Below are 13,813 nucleotides of genomic sequence, written 5' to 3'. Positions count from 1 at the left end.
GCACGCACGCACGCACGCACGCACGCACGCACGCACGCACGCAACGTTTGTATTAGTATTCTTGTGAGTACCGTACACATTTTTGTGTGTTAATTTTTAGCCCTCATCCGAAAGTCTGAGTTGTACACACCTGTGTTGTTGTTGCATATACCGAAAAGTATGCACACGCACACACACACACACACACACACACACACGCACACGCACACGCACACGCACACGCACACTTCAGAAGACCGTTGTCAGAGGACCTGAGAGATCTCACATTTGGCTTTGCCTTCAGTAAGTCCGAGATATCAAGCGGGGCTATAGGCCATATTGCCTTATAGGTTGTTAAACAAAATTTAAAATACATTCAGGATTTGATGGGCAGCCAGTGAAGTGCTGCAGCCAGTGTTATATGTGCTCTGAGGTTTGTGTTTGTGTTGGTGAGAATTCTAGCAGCTGTACTAATTGTAGTTGGTGAATAGAGGAACAGATTAGGTACGTAGTGTAGAGTCCATTACAGTAGTCAAGACGGGACCAGACGAAAGCATGGATCCTTTTCTTTTTTGTTTTGGTCTTGAGAATTGGTTTGATTGTGCTATATTATGTAAGTGATCGAAACATGATTGTATAACCTCCTATCCACATTTTTCATATAGCCCATAAGTCTTTGCGTTTGTGTGTGCATAAGTTCCTCTTTCTCTTGCTGTGTTGCCAGTTTTGCAGGAGAAACAAGTGGCCAGCACAAATGAAAATAGCTGATCTACAAGCTCACAGCGACACATTGTGAGGTTGTACATCCGTTATTTAAAAACACATTGAGAATAAATCGAAATATTTTGAATATTTTTTAAACATTTGAATAAAAAGGGCACAAAATATGTTCAGATGGATGTCTGTGGACAATTACATAGTATTAATCTGGGTTTCCTTGATGTGAAGAAATGTGGAAGCAAGCCCAAATAAGCAACTACTATACACTTTAGAATCAAGCCCAAAAAACATCAACCAGCAACTACCAATAATTTATTTGCATTTGACTTTACAGAAAAAAACAAGTCAAAGGTTGCACTTATAATAAGCAGACATGGCAACACGACCTGAAGGAAGCAAAGCACACTCACAAGGAGCCCCAGTACGTTGGCGGGGAAAAACACCAATACATGGAAACCGAAGTTCATGCTTTTTATCATTCTTTTTTTTTGCAGTGTCTGTTGGATGCCAATGGGCCCAGGGACAAGTGAATTCACCTTTAGCAAAGCCCCGCCCTCTACCACTTAGACACTCCCACTTGGACACTTTCCAGCCGGGATCATTCATTCCAATGTAAATATCATGGATTTTACACATTAAATACTGGTTCATTTTTGGAACTAGAACTTCAAAATCTCTTCCAAATCCGTCAACAAGGCCTGCCATATGCACTGGAAAAATATGTGTGCGACATATCTTTTTTTAAAACAATGTTTTATCATATAGGAAAACTATTGGTGTAATGGTTTGTCTAACCCATGTTATGCTTAGCTGTGATTGCACCATAGCAGTTTGGGGAGGGGCTTAGCTATAGGTCAATTGCTTTCGAGATACTTTGGGGCCTATGACAAGGATGGTGTGTGTGTGCGTGTGCGTGTGTGGGCGCGCGCGCGCGCGTCACTCCATGACACGGTCTGGACCACAAAGTCCATGTCAAATGTTTTGTAGAAATGGTAGAAACTGAGCAAAAATATGTTTCATTTATCTGAACCAGATACAATATCATGTATCTGAACCCAAGAAAATAATAAATATGTTTTAATCGCATGTGCCTGCACACAAGGTAATAATGAAGAACCATGAACCTCACCTGAGTGTCAGCATTCCTGCCTTTTCTTATCGGCCCAAATTCCAAGGGACAAGGTTAACTGTGGCTTTGTATGTACGAAACAATCAGAAAGGATCTCTCATCTTGTGACCTCTGAGGAACCAGTCTGACAATAAAGTAATTCCTTTACCTAAAGCTGGTATGCGGGCCCTACCTCCTTCCACCTCTGAGGAACCAACAAGAAAGGAGCTCTCATATATCATGACCTGTGATCTCTGAGGAAATTAAGCCAACCTTAACTCAATCTGTTAGTCAGTCTGTCATACAGACAGTCGTACAGGATAGTTATAGAATTCCCTACTGAGAAGGGCACTTCTCTACATTTTTACACACAGTAATAAACGTAATAAAGATCTTCTCTTATGGGGGTCCCTGGCATCTTTTCAAATGGGGGTCCGCGGGCTAATAAATGAGTACCACAGACGAATAACAGTCTAAGTCCACACTATTGATCCATAATATATAAATGATAGATAAGGTTTCAGGACAACGAGGCCTTTTCGTGGAGGGGTCAGTCTGAAATTTGGACTTAGACTGTTTTTCGTCTGTGGTACTCATTAATGTTGATTTAGGGGTCCTTGACATGAATATGTTTGGGAACCACTGGTGTATGGAACTCGGTTGGGAGAAAGAAGGGAGACGATGTAGTGTAGAACATTCGCTCAGAACAGAACAGCTGTTCAGGGAGCTAGCTAACAGTAACAGTGTTAGTGTAGCATTGCGCGGAATGCGGGGATTGAACCCGGGCCTCCCACTCGCCAGACCAACGCGCAACCTGTCGTGCCAATAGGGCTGAGCCCGATTGGCAGGGCTGTTGCGGGCTGGGTCTTGGCTGGGGGCTACAATCACCCCCCCAGTCTTTGAAGCGCGTCCTCGCGCTTCTCACTTCACACCGCGGACCGCCGCACACGATGTTCCTCATGTCCCTCAGCCCTATTGGCACGACAGGTTGCGCGTTGGTCTGGCGAGTGGGAGGCCCGGGTTCAATCCCCGCATTCCGCGCAATGCTACAATCTGGCGTAGTCGGCAGGACGTGAAGCGTGATATCCTTGCGTAACATTCCTGTGAAAGGCAGGCTGATGAACCCATAGGTCAGTGATTTACCACTTATCCATAGACTTCTATGCTTTGTTTTACTATTTTGAACACAAAATTGTTCAACTAGCCGATCTACGACGACACGCTGTGAAAAAGTTTAGGGATATGGGGTAGGCCTATAAGGCAAGTGTGTGTGTGTATTCATTTTTAGCCCTCATCCGAAAGTCTGAGTTGTACACGCCTGTGCTGTTGCATATACCGAAAAGTATACGCACGCACGCACGCACGCACGCACGCACACACGCACGCACGCACGCACGCACGCACACACACACACACACACACACACACACACACACACACACAAACACACTGACATGCAAAAAGGGTCAGATTAAAAAAATCACAAAACAAAAAGTTTCTAAATGAATCAACAGACTCAGCGTTAAGGGTATAGGCGTTCCACAGTGAGGGAGCATCCACTGCAAAGGCCCGGTCACCCTTGGTTACGAGTTTGGTCGCAGGTATCTTCAGAAGACTCTTGTCAGAGGACCTGAGAAATCTCACATTTGGCTTTGCCTTCAGTAAGTCTCAGATATAAAGTGGGGCTAGCCCATATAATGCCTTATAGGTTGTTAAAAGAAAATTATAATCAATTCTGAATTTGATGGGCATGCAGCTACAGTGAAGTGTAGCCACCTACACCTTTTATACTGTAGCCTATATGCTCTGCGGTTTGTGTTGGTGAGAATTCTAGCAGCTCTGTTCTGTACTTATTGTAGTTTGTGAATAGAGGAACAGGTTACAGGAGTCAAGATGGGACCAGACAAATGCATGAATCTTTTTTTTTTCAGGTCTTGAGAAGTGAGGATTGGTTAGATTCTTTCTATTTTACGTTTATTAAGTGATAGATGCATGATTGGGTATAACCTTCTTCACATGGAACATGTGATGCATGGTTCATGCATTTATCACCAGTAAGAAGCCCTGAGGGCGAGAACACGCATCCGCCTGGGTGACGGCAGACTGCTGGGCGAGCACTGGTGCTTTGGCATTGGGGGTCAGATCAACATATCCAATGAATTCTGTACTGCATGGCCATATATGGAGCGTGTCTTGAGTGTACAGGTCAGATCAACATATGGAATGTCAAAACAGGTCAGGGTGGCGGTGGGGGCATGCAGTGTCTTGAGTGTACAGGGTTTGATTATGGCCCAGGTAGGGTCGGGTCCCAATTTTCGGGCCTGTTGCAGACTCTAGTTTTTGCCGGATGCCGGGCACGGCTGCACTAATGATTTTGGGGCATGCAGGTCTGTCTAGACTTTGAATGGACAGGTATCAGTCAAAAGGGAGACATCGAAGTGGAAGGATGGGTGGGAAAAGATCAACATATGGAGCGTCAGAACAGGTCAGCTCCATATTTCCGTTTTAATCTTATGTATACATAATAAATATGTTTTAGGCCTGACTCACACGTGCACAACATATTGATGTATAGCTGATGCATGAGACTTATTGACTGATGCAAGCTCACAATGCATTTCCAATGGGAGTCACATGGTTTGACACAACATTTGTGTTGTATGAGGGGGTGGGGGGCAGTCGAAACACAGCCGAGAGCCGTACAACACAAAATGTCAAACCATGTGACTTCCATTGGAAATGCATTGGGACAAGATGTAAACAAACCCTTTCTTTACATCTAGCATGCATCAATGTTGTATGCTAGATCGAAAGGTGTGAGTCAGGCCTTAATCTCATGCACCTGCACACAAAGTAATAACAACAAACCTGAGTGTCAGCATTCCTGCCAAGCCATTTCTTATTGGCCCAAAGTCCAAGGGACAATGTGGCTTTGTATGTAGGCCTACAAACCAATCGGAAAGGATCTCTCAACTCATGTGACCTCTGAGGAACCAGTCTGACAATAAAGTACTTATTTTACCTAAAGCTGGTAAGCGGGCCCTACCTCCTTCCACCTCTGAGGAACCAACCAGAAAGCAGCTCTCATATCATGATGTGATCTCTGAGGAAATTAAGCCAACCTTAACTCAATCTGTTAGTCTGTCAGTCAGTCAGTCATACAGACAGTCGTGCTAAAATGGCGCAGCAGGGACTTCAACTGGACCAGGAACAGTTGTGTTGTTCTATCTGTCTGGATCTACTGAAGGATCCAGTGACTGTTCCCTGTGGACACAGCTACTGCAGGAGGTGTATCGAGGGATACTGGAACCAGGACGATCAGAGAGGAAGGTTCACTTGTCCACAATGCAGACACAGCTTCATCCCAAGACCTGTTCTGAAGAAAAACACCATGTTGGCTGAGGTGGTGGAGAGCCTGAAGAAGACAGGTGAGACCAATTTAAGTTATCTTGTGAATACGGGTCAATGTCTGTCAGATATACATTTATAAACCAATAAAGAGATTAACCAATAAAGAGAAACATTTTACAAGAACATAAAAGGGTAACAATAAGGCCAAAAACAATACTTATCAGGCAGCACCAAATATGAGGGTACAGGCATATACAAATTAAATATTTTTTTTTATCAGATTCATAAATACATATGTATCAATTTATCAACAGGACTCCAAGCTGCTCCTCCTGATCACTTCTACGCTGGACCTGGAGATGTGGCCTGTGATGTCTGCACTGGGAGGAGACTGAAAGCTGTGAAGACTTGTCTTCAGTGTCTGGTCTCTTACTGTGACACTCACCTCCAGCCTCACTATCAGTCTCCTGCCTTTAAGAAACACAAGCTGGTCAAAGCCTCCGGCGATCTTCAGGAGAACATCTGCTCTCGTCACGACGAGGTGAAAAAGGTTTTCTGCCGTACCGATCAGCAGTTTATCTGTTCTCTGTGCTCCATGGATGAACACAAAGGCCACGATACGATCTCAGCTGCAGCAGAACGGACTGAGAGACAGAAAGAGGTCGATACATGTCAGCGGGAAATCCAGCATAGAATCCAGGAGAGAGAGAAAGACGTGAAGGTGCTTCACCAGGAGGTGGAGTCCATCAACCACTGTGCTGACAGAGCAGTGGGTGACAGTGACACCATCTTTACTGAGCTCATCTCTTCCATGGAGAGAAGACGATCTGAGGTGAGGGAGCTGATCAGAGACCAGCAGAAACGTGAAGTGAGTCGTGCTGAAGACCTGAGGATGCGTGTGGAGCAGGAGGTCACTGAACTGAGGAGAAGACATGCTGAGCTGGAGCAGCTCTCACTCACAGAGGATCACATCCATTTTCTACAGCGTTACACCTCCTCCCTCTCAACGATCAGTGAATCTACACACCCAGTCAGCAGCAATGTCCGTCCTCTGAGATACTTTGAAGATGTGACTGTGGCCATGTCTAAGATGAGGGAGAAACTAGAGGACATTCTTACAGAGGAATGTACAAACGTCTCAGAGACAGTGAACAGAGTGGATGTTTTACTGTCAACAGCACCAGGACCCAAGACCAGAGCTGAGTTCTTACAATATTCACGTCCGATCACACTGGATCCAAACACAGCAAATCTCCACCTGTCTCTGTCTAAAGGGAACAGAAAAGTAACACTGATGGACATGCCACAATCATATCCTAATCACCCAGAGAGATTCACTTTTTATTATTATCAGATTCTGAGTAGAGAGGGTCTGACTGGACGCTGTTACTGGGAGGTAGAGTTGAGTCAAGCCAGTGTTGATATAGCAGGCTCATACAAAGATATCGGCAGAACAGCTGATGGTGAATGTGCATTTGGATACAATGATAAATCGTGGTCTTTAAGATGTACCGAACAAGGTTATATTTTCATACACGGAGGTATTACAACTGACATCCCAGGCCGTGTTGTGTCCTCCAGAGTAGGAGTGTACCTGGACCACAGTGCAGGTACTCTGTCCTTCTACAGCGTGTCCGACGACACCATGACGCTCCTCCACACAGTCCACACCACGTTCACCCAAAACCTCCATGTTGGACTTTGGCTTTGGTCACAAGGAACCACTGCTGAGTTGTGTGACCTCAAGTAGATCACACTTTTGTTCTGTCTCTCGTATCATGAGTCCAGCATAGTTGCATTATTATGTTGTTGTTTTTCTCTCAATAACCCATTTTGGGCAGGTGTTTTAAACATTATGTTATAATTTAGCTATTGAAAAATAGCAGATCTACAAGCTCATAGCGCGCCACCGAGTGGCGCGCTATGAACTTGTAGATCTGCTATTTTTGAAAAATCGGTAAAATGTGCCTGAAATCTTTCAGAAAATTGTCATGATTTAGAAAACTTTTTTTGTATTATTTCGACGTCAGGCCTGAATGGGTTAAAGTGGTTAATAATCTATTTTGAATTTAATTTAATTTGTAATATGTTGTTCTCTTGTATTCATACAAGAGACTCTTGGCACCATTTATCTGGTTGGAATGTAATCATCATTTTATGGATTTGATATTCCACGTGAAATATTGATTTATTTTTTTCCAGATTAAAAAAAACATCTAATTAAAAAGTAAAAAGTAACAACATGATAATATTAGTAGAATACATCATTTTTGTCTTTATATATGTCACTGGACACTGTGGAGCACAACAGAGAGGTGTTGTGTGCTTGTAGATCAGCTATTTTCAAAAAATGTTAATATAAACCATTTGGCCAATGTTATAGTTTGTTGACTACTTTTGACGCAGGTGTTATTGAAATAATCTGATAATGTTGTGAATAAACTATTACGTGACATTAAATGATAATGATGTGAATGAAGTGACATTAAAGATGAACAAAACAAACATTTCTTCTGATCACTGCTTTGTTCTTCTATTCTCACAGTGTGTGTAGGAAGAAACACAAGACATTTTTAATCTACTCTCTGCTTGTATTACAATTTTGTGTTATGTGTATGAACATTAGTTTTATCAAAATCTACAAAGTAACTAGTAACTAAAGTTTTCAAATAAATCGTAATAGAGTAGAAGTACAATATTTTCCTCTGAGATGTAGTGGAGAAGAAGTACTGACTGACTGACTGACTGACTGACTGACTGACTGACTGACTGACTGAACGTAAATACTCCAGTAAGAGTGAAAAATACCTTAAAATGAAGTACTTTAGTAAATGTACTTCATGTGCTCTGCTCATGTGGGTCCTTGTGGATGAACAGACCAAGAGAATGAAGTGTGTGTTTGTGGTAGAAGAAGTACTAGTACTTATACTCTACTCTGCTGTCCCCTTCGGCCATCATCATCGACACCCAGTTATTGGTCTGGCTGTCTGAGTAGCAACGCAACTCACGTAACATTCCTGTGAAAGGCAGGCTGAACCCATAGGGCAGCTGGGAGACTCTCCTGTTTCTGTGGTTTACGCTGCACACGCACGCACATACACGCACACACACACACACACACACACACACGCACGCACACACGCATGCACGCACGCGCGCGCACGCACGCACACACACACACACACACACACAATTAGTGTACTTGTGAGAACATTTTAGTACGGCAGATTTATAAATGGTATTTTGTTTGTGTGTTCGTATTTAGCCCTCATCAGAAAGCCTGAGTTACACACACACACACACACACACACACACACACACACACACACACACACACACACACACACACACACACACACACACACACACACACACACCAGCGTTGTTGCACATGCGAGTGTCATCATCATCATACTAGGAAGTTATGCAGGAAGCCCTGAGCCTATACTGTATACTGAGTAGCACAAAAAAACTACTTTCTGGCCTTGACAGCGCATACATGCAAACAGAACAGTCCTATATGATTGCATGAAACTGTGAAAGCCAATTATAGCCAATTAGGATGGAATATGAAATATCGGACAGATCCGACTTGCGCACATGACCATAGAGATACTGTGTAACGATTTGTGAGATTTTTGGACAGAATCTGGAGGAGTAATATCAATTTTTTTTTTTACAAAAGTCGGCCTCCTGGTGGCGCTATAAAAGGCAGATGCGGAAAAAGCTGGTCAAAGGTTTGTCCTTGGCCTCTAGGGAGTGTGCATGCAACGTTTCACGTAGATCGGTGCAGTTTTAGGTAAAACATGTGAAAAGCTGCCTCATGGTGGCGCTATAACAGGCCGTTCTGGAAAATGTGGGGCAGAGGTTCATCGTTGGCATCCAGGGAGTGTGTGTGCAAAGTTTGGCATCGACCGGGTTAACGGTGCCGGAGATTAGCTGGTAACAGATGGATGGAAGGTCGGACACACACACACACACACACACACACGGACGGACACACACACACACACGAACGGAGTGCAAAACATACTCTCTCCCCATGCCTTCGGCCTGGTGGAGACAAAAAGGTAAAGATGTTTAGGGATATGGGGTAAGGCACTGACGAAAATAGTAAGTAAGTACATTTTATTGATAAAGCACCTTTCTTAACAAGGTTACAAAGTGCTGTACAATGAACACAATAAAATCAATCAAATTAAAACAGGACAGTGTAATGATACAAAATAGAGTACAACAAGCAATACGAACAACATAATCTAGGGCCCTAAATCTCCTGTTTCTGTGGTTTACACGCATGCACGCAACGTCTGTATTAGTATTCTTGTGAGTACCGTTCACATTTTTGTGTGTGTTCATTTTTAGCCCTCATCCGAAAGCCTGAGTTGTACAAACCAGCGTTGTTGTATATACCGAAAGGTATATATACGCTCGCACACACACACACACACACACACACACACACACACACACACACACACACACACACACACACACACACACACACATTTAACATCTTTATTTGCGTTCTCTCATCTCATGTGACCTCTGAGAGGAACCAGTCTGACAATAAAGTAATTATTTACCTAAGGCTGGTATGCAGGCCCTACCTCCTTCCACCTCTGAGGAACCAACAAGAAAGGAGCTCTCATATCATCACATGTGATCTCTGAGGAAATTATACCAACCTTGTCTCAATCTGTTAGTCAGTCAGTGTGACAGTCATACAGACAGACGTACTGAAATGGCGCAGCAGGGACTTCAACTGGATCAGGAACAGTTGTGTTGTTCTATCTGTCTGGATCTACTGAAGGATCCAGTGACTGTTCCCTGTGGACACAGCTACTGCAGGAGGTGTATCGAGAGATTCTGGAACCAGGACGATCAGAGAGGAAGGTTCACTTGTCCACAATGCAGACACAGCTTCATCCCAAGACCTGTTCTGAAGAAAAGCACCATGTTGGCTGAGGTTGTGGAGATCCTGAAGAAGACAGGTGAGACCAATTTAAGTTCTCTTGTAAATACAGCTCTGTCTGTCAGATATACATGTATAAACCATGTATATGTGACGCGTTCGGTAGGATTTTGGTTTAATTGGGCGCTATGTGGCTGCCTACATGTAGGCTAGTAGGATGCTAGGCTACTTGGCTGCCAGTCTGTAGTTCTTAAGTTTGCTTGTCAGTGACGCTGGTGTGTATACTGTCACTGCAGTACACCATCTTCCATCTCTCTACTATCTTTGACTTGTCACAACTCTTCTACTCTATGGCTCTGGATCGACGGTGGTATTATTATTATTCGTCGTTAGAAAATGTTCGGGTGTTCTGATCTGATAGCCGCCTCCCCCTCCCAAAACAGTTCTTAATGTTTACATCTTACTTGACGAGAAGACATGTGGACATATCCTTACGGAACCACCACGAGAGTGACGAGTGATCAGCCAAACGTGTTCTCTCCGCAGTAAAGAAATAATCTGTCTGTATGCGATCTGACCATTATTATTTTGATTACACTACCGTGGCTGGTTACCTGCGACAGAGGCAGGAACGCACAGATAGCCAGTTCCGGCGCTCTGTCGCAGGTAACCAGCCACGGTGATGGAGGCGGTACAATAGGATGTCAATAAGGAAGTCAAGGAAGGAAGGAAGAGAGCTGCCAAAACGGTCGTACAAACATTAAAAATACTTAACGGCTTCTGAGCCGTTCGCGGGGGGGGGGGTGAGAGGGTTCGTTGTCTCCTATAGCGTTCATATGCTTCTTTTGGAATATGTCAGCGTGACACCCACAGCGCAGCACAGGGGTAAATCAGGGTAAATCAGATTGCATCCCATGTAGCTTGAAGCCGGTGATACCGGACCCTACGGGGTAGGGGTCCAAAGGAGCTCAACCCGGGGGGTCCGGAGACGGGCTAGGCAGGGACATGTCAACCAGAATAACCCGTTCTGAGTGAAACTCCTCCCTATGCACTGGCCCTATACAAGGATATAAAAGGCTAACAGCAAGGCAGTGTAGCAGGATATTCTTACGGGGAAACAATATGTTAGTCTAACAGATTGGTGGTAAGGCAGATAGATGGTAACAAAGATAGACATAACAAAAACAATAGTTAGGCTACCAGGCACTGGAGACATGCTGGCTCCTATAGGGTGTACCAAAATCTCCTGGAGGGGGCGTCAACATATGTGTCACGTGGTAGCGGCCGCCATACTTGCTGGCTTGTCTGGTTTGTTTACATTGAGCGACTATCCGTGTGCTTGTATACGTTCTTTTTTTAAACTGACCTCACAATGGTGCAGACTTGCTCAGTAAATAAGTGCCACAGCAGGTCACGTTGAGGAAATGAGCCAGAAAACGGAATTAGATGTTCAGCTTTCCAGCATGGAGACAGCATCAAGGAACCCAGATTGACAAGTTTAAAAAAGACGTAGAATGGCTTGGATCGGCGCACGGGCGCAGAGACATAATGTTCAACAAAGTATCTAAGCACAGCCGTGTTTGTTCACAACATTTTCCTTGTCCTTGTAATGTATTTGGGCCCGACGTTCTTTCTATCCACCCTGGTGTTGGTTCACTATGTTGTCGCCAAGAACGAGCTTAATATTTACAAATACATACCACCGTCACTCTATTCTGAGTGATGTGGGCTAGAATTTAATGCCCACGAGAGGGCCGTCCCAAGCTTTTCAGACACCGCCCCCCTCTTGGTGACGTACACGTTCTCACACGCTATAGAGCGTCGCAGTCCCGCCCCCTTTCATGACAACGCCAGGCCCAGGAAATAGTTCCCAATGCATTTTTCCCATAGACATTTCAAAACGTATTTATTTAAAGACCTTATAAGCGTCGTACAAAGCCAACTCTTGTCGTGACAAATCATGACAACCAACACAATATTTTGGACCAAACAAATAATTACAAAGAAGAAAAACAACAAAAAAAGTGTTGTAACCTGCCGTTTTCTACTTCTTTCTAATTATTTGTTCAGCCCGAAAAATTGTGTTTGTTGTCATGATTTGTCACGACAAGAGTTGGCTTTGTCCGCGGCGTAAACGTCTTTAAATAAATACTTTCTGAAAAGTCTATGTGTAAAATGAACGGGGATTTCTTTTCCGGGTCTCTCGAGGGGGCGGGACTGCGACGCTCTATTAGGCTATCAAATAAGGGTACAGGCACACACAAATGAAATAAATCTTTTATCAGGTTAATAAATACATATGCATCCATCTATCAACAGGACTCCAAGCTGCACCTCCTGACCACTGCTACGCTGGACCTGGAGATGTGGCCTGTGATGTCTGCACTGGGAGGAGACTGAAAGCTGTGAAGACTTGTCTTCAGTGTCTGGTCTCTTACTGTGACACTCATCTCCAGCCTCACTATCAGTCTCCTGCCTTTAAGAAACACAAGCTGGTCAAAGCCTCCGGCGATCTTCAGGAGAACATCTGCTCTCGTCACGACGAGGTGAAAAAGGTTTTCTGTCGTACCGATCAGCAGTTAATCTGTTCTCTGTGCTCCATGGATGAACACAAAGGCCACGATACCATCTCTGCTGCAGCAGAACGGACTGAGAGACAGAAAGAGGTCGATACATGTCAGCGGGAAATCCAGCATAGAATCCAGGAGAGAGAGAAAGACGTGAAGGTGCTTCACCAGGAGGTGGAGTCCATCCACCACTGTGCTGACAGAGCAGTGGAGGACAGTGAGACCATCTTTACTGAGCTCATCTCTTCCATGGAGAGAAGACGATCTGAGGTGAGGGAGCTGATCAGAGACCAGCAGAAACGTGAAGTGAGTCGTGCTGAAGAACTGAGGAGGCGTGTGGAGCAGGAGGTCACTGAACTGAGGAGGAGACATGCTGAGCTAGAGCAGCTCTCACTCACAGAGGATCACATCCATTTTCTACAGCGTTACACCTCCTCCCTCTCAACGATCAGTGAATCTACACACCCAGTCAGCAGCAATGTCCGTCCTCTGAGATATTTTGAAGATGTGACTGTGGCCATGTCTAAGATGAGGGAGAAACTAGAGGACATTCTTACAGAGGAATGTACAAACGTCTCAGAGACAGTGAACAGAGTGGATGTTTTACTGTCACCATCAGAACCCAAGACCAGAGCTGAGTTCTTACAATATTCACGTCTGATCACACTGGATCCAAACACAGCAAATCAATACCTGTCTCTGTCTAAAGGGAACAGAAAAGTAACAATGATGGACAAACCACAATCATATCCTGATCACCCAGAGAGATTCACTGGATATTGTCAGGTTCTGAGTAGAGAGGGTCTGACTGGACGCTGTTACTGGGAGGTAGAGTTGAGTCAAGCCGGAGTTTATATAGCAGGCTCATACAAAGATATCGGCAGAACAGGGCGTGAATGTAGATTTGGATGCAATGATAAATCGTGGTCTTTAGGATGTACCGAACAAGGTTATATTTTCATACACGGAGGTATTACAACTAACATCCCAGTCCCTATGTCCTCCAGAGTAGGAGTGTACCTGGACCACAGTGCAGGTACTCTGTCCTTCTACAGTGTGTCTGACGACACCATGACGCTCCTCCACACAGTCCACACCACGTTCACCCAAAACCTCCATGTTGGACTTTGGCTTAGGTTAAATGGAACCACTGCTGAGTTGTGTGACCTCAAG

At 44.4% G+C, this 13,813-nt stretch overlaps 1 protein-coding gene across 1 annotated transcript in view; it reads left to right on the top strand.

Annotated features, from left to right (window-relative positions):
- Positions 1-4,985: 4,985 nt before the first annotated feature.
- LOC306937266 (uncharacterized protein) overlaps positions 4,986-13,813 on the top strand; it is a gene marked incomplete at both ends in the record, with an annotated part of 8,831 nt that continues 3 nt past the window's right edge. The window contains 4 exons of the mRNA XM_079520933.1: positions 4,986-5,235; positions 5,473-6,904; positions 9,869-10,152; positions 12,393-13,813. The exon at positions 12,393-13,813 is cut by the window's right edge and continues 3 nt beyond it. Coding sequence (XP_079377059.1) covers positions 4,986-5,235; positions 5,473-6,904; positions 9,869-10,152; positions 12,393-13,813 — 3,387 coding nt within the window. The remainder of the gene's footprint in view (positions 5,236-5,472; positions 6,905-9,868; positions 10,153-12,392) is intronic.

The sequence above is a fragment of the Electrona antarctica genome (assembly GCF_951216825.1).
Source record: "Electrona antarctica genome assembly, chromosome: 14".
NCBI classification, from domain to species: Eukaryota; Metazoa; Chordata; class Actinopteri; order Myctophiformes; family Myctophidae; genus Electrona; species Electrona antarctica.
The sequence above is the reverse complement of the archived record's forward strand: the minus strand, read 5'-3'. Positions and strand labels throughout refer to the sequence as shown.